Raw genomic sequence first — 13,098 nt, 5'->3', positions numbered from 1 at the left:
TAAAGAATATATATATATATATTATTCGAAATCTCGTGTCAGCCCTTTATATCCACTACCTATTCCCTTAAAACTGATAGTTAGGTCAAGGTGTGCTTAAGCACTTTAAAGAAAGGCAAGAACCCGTATTCAGGACGTAACATTGTTAGTTATTTCATTGAGTATTTATAGTTACATTTGTTCAGTGAACGTAAGTAACGACTAATCGTTTTCTTTCCTCTGGTATTTAACCAATTTATGAGTTCATTTTTGCATACAACTTTTCTTTGAACCTATGCTCTCGTCACGAGCGCGGCTTACGCGCTCCTGCCCGCCGTGTATACTCGCGCTCTGATTGGTCGAGGACTTTTGTTAATAACTCAATAACCACGCCTCGGACAACTTTTTCACAATGGAAAAAGTTGTTTAAAATCACCTCAGGAACCTGTACCATGTACCACTAGTCCTGGGACACCCTGTATACAGCATGTGTATTCGTCCTGTCCTTAGATACGGGCTGCCTATTTATTGGGACTACCTATCCAAGGCAAGAAAACACAGGGTACAGTGGCACAAAACAAAATCTTAAAAGCAATATTTAACTTGCCGTGACCCCATCCTACGTCGAGACTACACGAATGGGCGTCGTAAATAAGAGGGAAAGAAACCGAAAATGTTCGACGAATACTCCGCATAGCAGAGAACAAGTCTTCTTCGTAAGCCAAGCCGAAGTACTTGTGCGAGTCGGCAACTCAGTATTCAAAAGTATGGATCAGACGATTTCGTATTTCGTAAGTGTCCGACTGTTTGAATTCTTTGATAAACTAGCCTATGCCCATCAAATACTTCTGAGACGATTGCATCTATCGATTTGTTAAGGGCACTAAGCAATTCTTTATACTAACGATACAAATCTAAAGATTTCCTTTAGATTCGTCAGGGCCTTACTGATTTCAGAGCTAGCAACAAGATACGTACAAGAGGACGATATTGGTATCGCTCCGGGTCATTATAGTCAATCGTTGGCTGACCGCTGGTTAAAAAACGGCGTTATCGCGGATGGTTTGCAGTGGATTTGTAGTTCCTCACCCAAAACTGCAGTGCACCGTGAGATTAAATCGGTACGGTCCTCTCTGGTAAGGTCCACAGCGTAGCTAACAAGGTGCTGCGCTTGTGCATGCCCAGTAAGCGTTTCGACCTTACAATCCGAGCTCCCATGCATAACATGTCCTTGCAAGCGGATCACCATTTTTGATGCAACGAAATCAATGAAAGATTAAAAGACTATCTTCACCCATACAATTGCGTATGGAAAAAGACACGAAGAATAGAAAATACTCTGTTTAACTAGAAAAAGAAAACCAACAAGAGAAAATACTCTCTTCGACAATATAATCCATTGAATCAGTTTCAGCAAAATTCTGCCGTTTTCAAGCAGAATAACTAATCAACCTCTTCGGGTTGTTTTTGTTGTGTTACAGCGACCGGCACTACGAAGTCTGCCGCACAGATTAAGGTCTTCGCCTCAACCTCGAGGGCAATAAAACTAATATTATTTAATAGATAATATCTGTATTGATCGTTTAGAATCGGATTTGGGCGGAATCAATTGATTTTACTTGCGTACCCCGTTTGTCCTCGCCTTCGGACTCCTTTTCGTTAGAAGAATTTCCCTAACGAAACATATGTACAGTCATGGATTTTTTATTTAATTGAACATATTAAATTATTAAAGATATTAAGCGTAGTTAAAATTAAGTGATCCGCTCTCTGAAATTAGCATCTAATTTTGCAACAAAACGTTCAATATATTATACACACTTGTATTCACAAGAAGAGTTTCTTCATTAAATACTACGGAGCGATTTCGAAGATCAAAATATTATACCTACTAGAAACTTATATGTGCTCTGGACTCGTTTCAATGTGTTTCTTTCGTCTACTTAATACAATACTTTATTCAATTAATTCAAAGCACACATTTCTTCCGCAAAGTAATTGCTATATAAATAATTTTCATATTAACATTCAGTTGATAAGGATTCACTTCTATTGCTAAAACTTGTTTAACAAACATTGAAAATATCGCTAAATTTTTCAACCAGATTAATTTAAATCACATATTACGGTCAGTAAACCGATGTTATTAACTGAATAATGACGTCACTAATGGTAATAGTATAAATAGTAATAAGAGCATACTATATTCGGGACACTGTAAGGCTCCGCCTTGGTACTAGGCGCTTTTGAGAGAATTAGATTCTCGCTACTTTCAGAATCGAGAGCCATTCCTGCAGGCCTTGATTCTACTGAGCAGCTGACAGATAAGATGCAAAAGAATATCATTCTGGAGTCCCTGTGACAGTACTTCGGCCGTACGAGGTAATATTCACGAATTATCGTCAGATTATTGACTCGGTCAGCCACGATCTGCACATTCGGAGGATGCAAATCGGGCCATTCGAGCTTGCTTAACACTTTATGATAATGTTAAATAATATGTATGCATAAATAATGAAAATAGTAATAGTAATAATGACAGACTATGTCAGTCGTCAATGATTAGTTGTGATCGAATAATTAATTAAAAATACACTGCACATCACTTTATGTATCAGAATCCCGTCCTAAGGCGGTGCACAACTAAGAGTAATGAGAAGAGTCCTCCGCTTAAGTTCAGCCTTCGTGTTTCGTGAAAATTGTTCTTGTTACTCTACATCTCTTTCGATTGATCACTCATACGGAACGAAATGAGTATCGACTCTGTAAGTATCGTTAAAAAATATGGTGGCAACAGACACTTATTCTTAGTTATATAAGTTAATACTTACATATAACATACTTTTTATCATACAATGATCACATATTAAGCGAGCGTGAAAGCTTTGATAAATTTTATCATAAATTACAATTAGTACAAAGCCCACCAAAGGATAAGGAGCAAAATGGAAAATTCGAGTTACAAACCCCATTATAGAGACATTTGTGGAATTACCCTTACCAGATACTTAGGCTAGAAAGGGCGGCATACGGGGATGTTAGCGAGATTTAAGGTGAGGAAATGTAGACAAATTACTGGTTGGTTAGAGATTGTAACATAGGTATCGTAAAGACATTTAAAAGAATAGAAAAAGAGACTGAACACTAGATGTTAAGGAAAATGAGTGATGAATAGGCCGGCGGATTTTATGCATTTATGGCAGGAACAGGTATGCGAAAACATACAAAATACATATAATGAACAAAAGTGCATGAAGTATCAATAGGAACATATTAGAAGTTAAAGAAGGAGGGAGAATAGGCATATGATTGAGAAAGTAAATTGTAGGGAGAGGATAGAAAATCAGGAGATTTTGTCTACTGTGTAAGCGAAATGAGTGAGATGGATTGGGTGTTTGTATATTTGTACACGTGGTTGTGAGGTCGATGGGTGAAGAGTGAGGTGGATCGCTGGTGTGTGAAGGTGTGTAGGGACAAATGACACAGTTATTTAAGACCCGATTCAAGTCCGATTTTTTAGCTGGAATTACAATAAAATACATATAAAGCAGCAGGAGGAAATCAGATGGCGGAGGGTCGGATTGATGGAGAAAGGTAAACGAAGCAGGGTAGAAAAGGTAAAGATTGCTAAAAGCGTCCTTTGTTCTGCTTTTTATATTGTTTATGGAGTGGTGAAATGTATATTAGTTTGTTATTTGTTTTTGGTTTTGTAAAATACATAATTTATCTGCAATCAGTTAACTATAGTACAAAGATTTAAGGAGCTACGCAGGATAAGTGGAGTTACGAATGAGTTACGGTATAAAGATTTACAATGATGTTTATAAATATTTGTGCACATTTCAAAATTGAATAATTTGTTTTAATATTGGACTTACTGAATAAATCTTTTGTTATGTGTTAGAGAGATTAGTTTACTATATGACGTATAACCAAAGAAATTTTTTGATTGTTATACATACGTCGTACGTCGTACGAGGAAGAAAGTAGAGAGCACGATTTTTATTCGACTGTCCAATAAAAATTTAAAAGATGCTTTTTGTAGTTGTAAGTGTGTAATACGTATTTATGAAATTTAATTCAAATCGATTGATACTGCTATGAAAAACAACAGTAACAATTAAGAGTTACAAATTTAAACAATTGAGAATTAATAAAACGCAAATTTTAACGATTTTCGGCTTAAAATTTAAATAAACGGAGACAGTTCAATATTTTTCGGTACGTTCAACCATTTCATGTCTTAACCCATTTGCATCATTAGCGTATATATACGCTCAAGTTTCCTGGTCACTATCACCGGAGCATATATATACGCTCAACTTTCTTGGTCACTATCACTGGAGCCATATGCATACGCTCAATTTTGTTAGTAATTATTATTCGTCTTACAGGTCCATGTATTTAGAATTATAAGAAATAGTCTAGTTCGGCCTGTCATAAACCGGAGATTAAAACATCAGGCGCCTTTGAGATCTTACCAGCTAAGTGCGGTTAAACAATAAAACAATTACCGTACCACTGGTATGAAAGGATCAAATGCAATGATCAGTGGCCGAACAGAGTGCTTTATGCAGTCAACATTTCATATACCGTCATACTGCCGAAAATAACTAATCAACATTTCTACCATTATCAGTAACATAAATGGACGTAAAGCCCGTATTTGCAATTTATTTTTCATGAAATATGAAGGTTTTTTACTTATAGTCATTTTTTTATTTAAATATAATAAAAAAAATTGGTGATAAAGGCCTTTTTTCATATTTCTTTATGATACTAATAGGTTAATAGTCCTGTTCCTCTCTGGTTTTACTCCATTTGCATCGTAAGCTCGCACAACAATCTTGGTGATACGCACCAATTTTCTACTTTCTCAAATGATGCAAATGGGTTAACTGATTTGAAACATTGTACGTCTGTATAACATCCTTAGATCTGGATTAGCGTGGCAGTATTTTCCATTAAAATACAAGAAGTAATAAAAACATAGTTTACATTTTTATTAGAGTCGAAAGATTGTGCCATTTATTTTTTCCTCTGTAAATACGATAAACGTTTTAAAATTACTTTTTCCTTCGTAAATTCGAACATACAGTAAACTAATCTATCTAACACTTAAAAAAGTTAATTTGTTAAGTTCAATAGTAAAGAAATAATTCAATTTTAAAATATATACGAATGTTTGTGTACTCCACTATATCTGTAATTAGAATAAACCTTTCAGCGTTATCCATCTAATAATAAGTCGAGGACATTCATTGGTATTTTTCACACAATAAATCCTGCCACTATGAGGAGAATTTCATTCTCGAAACTAGATTAAATAATTTTCCAGAAATCTGAATTATTCTTACAGTTGGTGTATTACTTAACTGGAGCGTATAAAGTAAAAAATAAATGCAACGGAGGTATAGTACATAAGTCATAAAGAATGATATTTGATAGTAAATTGAATTAATTTACACGGTCAACCGAAATTTTCACAAAATAACATAAAACTTATTAGTTTATAATAAAATCTATCAAAACTTTTACATTCATTCAATAAATTACATTTTGAATAAACCTATTTGAAAATCATCTTGTCCAGTAATTATATTCATATATACATCTACTGACAAGAATTATTATCTAATTTCTGAATACTCTACTTTCCAATATCCTAAGTCGTTCTATATTTAACTCGATACGAGCGAAGCATACGAATCAGGCGTATTCTTTGCATACACTTAAATTACAACTCTTCAGTGGGATCCGCATTATCTGTATCTAAAACTGTAACTCAGTCATTGAGCTGTATCGTAATGGAACCTGGAGTATGAACTGTGAGACAGAGGCCGGATCGAGAGACAAGCAAAACAGATGATTGTGGCATATTATATCCATTGACCTCTATAGAAATTGTTGATAATTCTGTCAATCAGGGAGCAAATTACTTCGGCTTTAGCTCAAATTAAACTTTCAACTCAGCTTGTCTTGCAATTTTACCTAGATTGACTTCTAAGGGATAAAAATCAACTTCGAATCAAACGAATGTTCTGTGTCCAGCAGAGATCAGCGGACGACCCGTTCTTACTATATTTAAATAACTAATACATAGATAGAGCAGTCGCCTTACCCACTGACTTGAAGGACTGCATAAAATGAGCTTATGTGTGCGCAGGTATCCTTCCAAAAAGGCAAGGGGAAAGCAGCTCTGTATGGATGTTGAACATGTGAATTATCAGTGCCGTCATGATATTTCATAAAACAATCGTAATAAAGTAATAACTTTTAAAAACGGTAATTGTCAGGAGTATGATGTGACGTATTAAATTATATTCTTAGGAACATAGTCCCTCTTAGAGTTTACATATATTATTATTATTATTATTATTATTATTATTTCGTTCATGCATGCATAGGTGGATCACAACACAGATGAGGAGGGAGATTGCTCATGAATTACGAACCGTATACATATTATGAGGAGAGTAATAGTAGTGAGAATGAGAGCGTACATACTTTTTGATCAACATACCCCTCATTCGCACATCTCCCTTTCACTACTAATAAATATGTATATTCAACTGTAGAGCAGGGATGGGATAATTTTTCCCGCACGGCTCGCTTCCCCTGTTTTTCGCCCGTATTTCGATCCCCACTACTATTCCCCTCATGCGCGTTCGCGAAGCTCTCCGCAGCGCTACCGTGAAAATCACTTCATACCCCCACCAACTATTGGTCCCCACCATGGTCGCGTCGTCCCCATTTTCCGGCTGAGGGATAAATTCCGAGACCCCTGCCAGTCCCCACTATGGTCGCGTCGTCCCCACTTTCCGGCCGAGGGAAAAATTATCCCATCCCTGCTGTAGAGTGCACCACTGTGGGGGCTCAAACATAGCGGCTCGAAGCTACTCTTCCGCCTTTGGTATGTATACTCCTGGAATATGCACCGTCCTTCAAGCAGGGGTCTCAGAATTTATCCCTCGGCCGGAAAGTGGGGATGACGCGACCATGGTGGGGACTGGTACTTGATAGGTTCGCTTCGCGAAGGCGCATGAGGAGAATAGTAGTGGGGATCGAAATACGGGCGAAAAAGAGGGGAAGCGAGCCGTGCGGGATAAATTCTGAGACCCCTGCCTTCAAGTCCACGGCCTTACCAAGATTCTGGTAACGCAGGCATGGCCAAAGTTGTCGCCGCGCGACACGACCTTGCCCGGGAGCCGGAGTGGGGCACGCAGTCCAAACGGTTAATAGTGTGTATGATGCACGCACGTAACATACTGAAATAATGTGAGGGCTTCCTGGGCCTACTGTACGAAGTAGGGAGAACAGCTACAGTGGGGCACATGTACTTGGCCATGCCTGTGGTAACGGCTCACTCTCCCTACCTCGAAATAGTTATAACACGTGGAAGGCAGTAGTCGCCTTACGCTGCGTTAACCGCTTGTACTGGCATAGCAAAATTATACATAACGATGTACCGTGGAATGGTAGGTCGGTATCTTGGGCGATCGTCAAAGTTTAAGGCTGGAATTTATAGTCGTTTCTCAGTTCTCAGTTCTGAATTCTGAGCTTTCAACTGCTTGTTGCATATCTATGTGTTTCGTAATACGTGATTGATGAAAAGTTTTATTTCGTTATTGATTAAGACTTTTTAAAATTTTATTGAAGTGAGTAAGTCTACCACAATGACCGTAGACGCTTCAATGAAATTTTAAAAGATTTTAATCAACAATGAAATAAAACGTTTGAAAATATATCTTCGATTTTCATCAATCATGTATCACGAAACTCATGGATATACGACAAACAGTTGAGAACTGACATTAAAGACTGAGAACTGAGAAACAACTATGGCCGGTATTCAGATTCAGAGTCATTGCTTATTCTTAAGATCGTCTTAAGAATTTGCTATCCCTGCCTATCCCATATTTCCAGGCCTTGTCTTGTACAGGGAACACGGACTTAAGCAAATGCTTAAGACGACCTTAAGAATAAACAACGACTCTGAATACCGGCCTATAAATTCGGGCCTAAACAGCGTCGACCGCGGTCGTAGCCTGCGAGATGTGTAGAACATCCCAATTCGGTGTCTAAGCGTACAAAAATGTGACCTAGATACCTAATGGGAACATATATTGAAGACACCAACCATTTCGGGGCGGGTTTTACTAGACAGGATTTATCAATTCTACTGGGTTTCCCTACTAGGTTTTCCCCGCTCCGCAGACAATGTCCTGGACGAATGCAAGATGGAAGAAGGGTGAGGTAAGGATTGAGGTATAGGAAAAATAGAAGGTTGAGGAAAAGACAGAGGTAAGACTAAGAGAGAGGAAGGAAGAGGTCACTGGTTGTGCCGAGTGGCTGCCAGTGGATCAACCACGAAACAGAAAAAAAGAAAAAATACATGACGACGTAAAGACGCGCTAATACCGATACGTATGAAGTCATGAATCATAAAGCGTATTGATTCATCAAAACTGATTTATTATGACATCTTAATAAATAATGCTTTTAGTATGCATGTACATACAATTAGCATATTTCATATTTTAAAATTGTATTTTGTACATAATACCCAATTTTATGCATATGTTAATGAAAGTAAATTTCAATATTCACAAAAAGAGGCACGATAGAAAGCCGGATTATAATAATAAAATTGCCCATTGGAAAAGCTTACGTTCACAGAACATATATATTTGTTTAAGTAGGTTTTTATACAGGCTGTAATATGAAGTATGTCAATTGTGTATGCATACTATACTCATTAAAATGGTATTTGCGCGCCTTTATGTCGTCATGTATAATTGTGCTACGCCAGTGTAAATAACTAACGTAGAATGGGCTGTCCGCTGCCTTTGACTATACATACATGGAACGTCAGTTACATAGGCTTCCAATGTTAAAAAAACGTAGCTAACATCAGGTGGCTAAGCTCAACCTTCGGGAACCACACGTGACCAAACTGCGACAATTTGAAGCCAATGAGTTTAAATTGTATCTTTACATGTTCTGTTTCTTAAAGAGTTTAGGTCCCGAGTATGGCGGCGCTACCAAATGTTGGCTACATTTTTTCTAGCGGACCAGCGGTCCATGTGTGTATAGTGTGTCTCACGAACTATATCCACTTAAATATCTTGGTTATTTCAAACAATACGAGAAAATGTCACTCACAGAAGTTGTAGGGTTTAAGAAACTACATAATATCGTGTAAATTATATTTTTGTAAGTGAAGGCGCAAAGAAGATATAGCGGTCACCTTGGTTTTCTTAAATAGAATGTTCAATTTTTTATGCTTTATTTCGATAGCTTGGCATATTCTGAGTATAGAAGTACTAAGGTGTTTTTTTCCTAAAACTTACCGTTGCTGAGATATGCTCAATTTGTAGTAGTCTGGGTAAAGGAGGATATTATGTCACATTCAATTCTCTTATGATAAGGAACTACAAATTGAGCATGTATATCTTAGCAACGGTACGTTTTAGGACAAAAACACCTTAGTAGTTGTATATTCAGAATACGCCAAGCTATCGAAATAAAGCATAAAAAATTGGACATTCCATTTAATAAAACCAAGGTGACCGCTATATCTTCTCTACGCTTCCACTTGCAAAAATATAATTATGTAGTTTCTTAAACCCTACATTTTCTCGTATTGTTTGAAATAACCAAGATATTTAAGTGGACAGAGTTCGTGAGACACTGTATACTGTATCTTAAAGTGACCTAGAATGTGAACTGTGAAAAAGAGACTAGTTCGAGAGAGATGCAGAACGGGTCGTTTTAGAATCATGCTTGTAGAGGGGAGAGAAACTCATAACCTATCCTGTATATTTTTTATAGAACCTGAATTACTCGTCTTATATTTTTCTCGAACCGTTGTCGCAGCTAGTTCTTCTTTCAGGCGTTCACACTCTAGTTAGAATAAAGTTCAATGAGCTCAGCGTGTCGCTGATATGTCGAAGACAGCAAAACAAGTTCCACAGTGTAGAGTGTAAGGCAAAAGCATATAAAAGTAAGACCTCATGTCAAAACCGACTAAATAGGATCTACTCTCTGATGTTTAAATTATCTGACTTATTCGACGTGTATACTATTGCTTCTGTTGCGTCCGAACGCGTAAGCAAGGTACTCAAGTGTACAGATAATGCAGATCCTGCTTTACAAGTATTTCAACAACATCGAGCTATTTTTGATACTAGCTAGCATTGGCAAATCTATTTTAATCAAAAGAATTTTCTCACCATTTTCCTAAAGCCAGTACCCTTTTTCTCCTTCTTTTTCAACATCGACGTTACACTACTACTTCTAGATTCGTCGCTTTGATTCATTAGTGTACCATTCACGGTAGTATCAGCATCGGTGTCGATTTTCTCAGAATATACGAGATTATCTTGATTTTTATCATCTATACCATCATTCCATTCTCCGTTCACGTCATTCAAATAAGTTTTCCTTTTCCTTCGTGTGCTCAAAGCAGTCCTCATGAAGGAAGATGTTACATTCAATCTAGTATCCTTCAGTATGCCACTGATGCTCTTAGAATTGAATAAATCTGTCGACAATTCGTTGGAAGTGTGTTCTTTTGATTTCTCGGGAAACGTGTTCGACGAGGAGGAATTTGTCTCATTCGAATTTTCGATGTATGATACGTTTAATTCCAAATCTCTAGCGGACCCCATTTTAGAACTATCTACGTTCGACAATAGAATATTGTATTTCATTTCGCTTTCAACGAACCTGTCGACATTACTTTCCGACGCAGATTTTAGCTTTTTGCAGGCTACTGGATTGTGGAAGTCGGTCGTTTGTAAAACTTCAACGGACGAAGGGACTGTTCTTATTACTCCTATTTTATCCACAATGTTTGGCACGATTTCCTGTTGCGTATTCGCTTGGTCACCGATCAAAGTGGTCGTCCTCCTACGTTTTCTCTTCTTTTCTTTCTTGCTCTCATGAGATCTGTGACTGATCATTAATTCCCGATACGTACCGGTAATGTGAGAAGCTATTTCGCTCGGTCGCCGCTTTTTCACTTTTTTGATATGAGAACCGAAATTCTCCGCGCTTTTACGACGTGTCACATCTTTTTCAGATCGAGTTTTCTCTTTCGTTTCGACTGGCTTTCCCCAACAATACAATAAAATTAAATATATAACCAGAGCTTTCGAACATATTAACAATATTTGCTGAGCTAACATGGAAATCTTTCCTCGCCAACTATCCCGATCGTATATAAGGTTCTTCACCGAATTCGAAAGGTTCATGATCTCGTCTCTTAAAATCGCTATTTCTTCTGCTCTTTTCAATTCCCGCTCGTCTCTCTTTCGCGTTTCCTCGCTCATCGCGGACACAGTCCGTTCTAAGGACTTTTGCATTTCTTCCACTTGTTTCTTGTATCGCCAACTTAGCTCTTCCAAGTATTGACCGCTCAATGACATATTTCTTTCTAGTGCCTAACAACAAATAACGATATAATTATAACAACTTCCACCAAACGTACTTCTTATCATATAAGGTAAATGTCACAGTTTCTGTTCACGTCCCAATGGTTTAGTCACTGACATAATTTGCTATGATTTTAAGATAACATATAAAATTATAAAAGAATGTACCAGTGATTAGAAATTGGTATGTTCTTTTAGTTTCTAGAAATATACGTAAGCAATATTTTCTACAATTTCGTTCTAAGTTAAACTAAAATTTAAAAATTTTAATTTTTAATCATAAAAAATTTTAGTGAATTTCTATTTTTCTCTCTTGAAAGACATAACGGAATGTAAAGTATTGGTATCATAGTGTGTTGATATAAGCTTTATAGAAAATGAAATACCCACGAATCTTCATGTCGCTGTATAACAATACTGGTGTACTTATCAGTGATATTTAAGGTTTCCTTATTTTATTATAATTTTTAAAACATTTTCCAACAACGATTTCATCACACAATTCTACAATTTACAATTTCACTGTTGAAATGAATATGCAGTTACTAAAAAAATTTAACAAAAGGAACAAAAAAGTACAATGGCAACAAAAACTGGCATGAGAACGAATAAAAGCACATATATTCAAGAACAATAATATAGAGTGGAATTGATCTGTGAATTAACAAATTAGCTCTTCTGCGCATAACGAAAAATCGTTCTTTTCTACTTATATGACATTTGTTGGAAAATAAAAATATGGTTTTGTATGAACGGTTATCATCGTCCTGTAGTACTGATATGAAATCTTTTTCCTCCAGTTTAATGACGGTATAAGGCGCTCGTGTAATGAAAATTTTGTTCATTCACTGGTATACAGTAGAGAGCACCATTTAATACTGAATAACTTTTTTAAAATCGTATCAAGCAATCGCAGTTCTTTTGAGTATTTAGGTGCATTACTGTACAAAATGGCATGTACAGAAAATTTTGATAAAATTAAAATTGGTAGAAATTGTGAGGAAAATGTGGGAGTTGTGTTTTTCGACTTCTTTATCTATATTTGTAACGAAAACTTGAACAAGAAATTTGGAATATTTATGATACAAATATACATTGAAATCTGTCGGTACCGAAAGAAGCAAGAGACATAAAAACATAAGATTTTAAGCCAAAAGTCGAAAAATTTGCGATTTTCATAATCTCTTAACTGGTTGTAACTCATAACAATTTTAACCAATTTCAATGAAACTTTCGGCACATACTTATCTGAAATGTATTGTTCAAAATGTATTGCTCAAATTTTTATCACAAGCTCAGAGAAAAAAGTTGAAAAAAGTGACTGCCATTTCTTGCCTTACAATTTTCATCAACCCGAATTTTTTCAAAATTTGCTATATACAGGGTGGGGCAATAACTATTACCACCTCAAATATTTTCTAAACTGTATGTTTTACAAAAATATTTCTTGCAACAAAATTGCACAGTACGAAGGGGGCCGTCCAGTAGTGATAATAGTTTTTCAGCAGATGGAGGTACTTCGGACATTTGAAGGTCACCGCCATTTTTTTAAATGGATCGGTATATTTTTGATTCCGTATCATGCTAGAGAATCTTAAAACGAATTCAACAACCTATAACACAAGGACATTGAAAGTCATATAAAGCAGAAAAAGGCGATAATTTTTACGGTTTTTGTAAT

At 36.4% G+C, this 13,098-nt stretch overlaps 2 protein-coding genes across 6 annotated transcripts in view; one reads left to right on the top strand and one right to left on the bottom strand.

Annotated features, from left to right (window-relative positions):
* The window catches only part of LOC108625991 (SUN domain-containing ossification factor), a 79,733-nt gene that overhangs the window by 13,548 nt on the left and 53,087 nt on the right, over positions 1-13,098 (bottom strand). For 2 of the 4 annotated variants that reach the window (XM_026814411.1, XM_026814410.1), the window contains exon 7: positions 10,215-11,426. In XM_026814411.1, the coding sequence (XP_026670212.1) occupies positions 10,215-11,426 (1,212 nt within the window). Of the gene's footprint in view, positions 1-1,667; positions 2,743-7,913; positions 11,427-13,098 lie in introns of those variants that run through there. The other 2 variants (XM_018026380.2, XM_026814412.1) reach the window with 2 other exon arrangements.
* Positions 408-1,572, top strand: LOC113464472 (uncharacterized). Of its 2 annotated transcripts, XM_026814415.1 has the most exons (3): positions 408-770; positions 900-1,115; positions 1,461-1,572. In XM_026814415.1, the coding sequence occupies exons 1-3, from the start codon at positions 618-620 to the stop codon at positions 1,521-1,523; spliced, it is 432 nt and encodes a 143-aa protein (XP_026670216.1). In that variant the 5' UTR covers positions 408-617; the 3' UTR covers positions 1,524-1,572. The 2 variants fall into 2 exon arrangements, 1 of the variants encoding a protein (XP_026670216.1); XR_003389328.1 differs by having other exon boundaries at positions 937-1,572.

Source organism: Ceratina calcarata, unplaced genomic scaffold, assembly GCF_001652005.2.
Source record: "Ceratina calcarata isolate Rehan_Ccalc_2016 unplaced genomic scaffold, ASM165200v1 scaffold387.2, whole genome shotgun sequence".
Lineage (NCBI taxonomy): Eukaryota > Metazoa > Arthropoda > Insecta > Hymenoptera > Apidae > Ceratina > Ceratina calcarata.
This window is presented reverse-complemented; position numbering and strand designations above follow the sequence as displayed.

Excerpts from the sequence above, each read along its gene's own strand:
- LOC113464472 (XM_026814415.1), top strand. The coding sequence starts at position 618 with ATGGGCGTCGTAAATAAGAGGGAAAGAAACCGAAAATGTTCGACGAAT. Across the intron at positions 771-899 it reads ATCAGACGATTTCGTATTTC|ATTTCCTTTAGATTCGTCAG; the intron begins GTAAGTGTCCGA and ends ACAAATCTAAAG. Across the intron at positions 1,116-1,460 it reads AATCGGTACGGTCCTCTCTG|CGACCGGCACTACGAAGTCT; the intron begins GTAAGGTCCACA and ends GTTGTGTTACAG.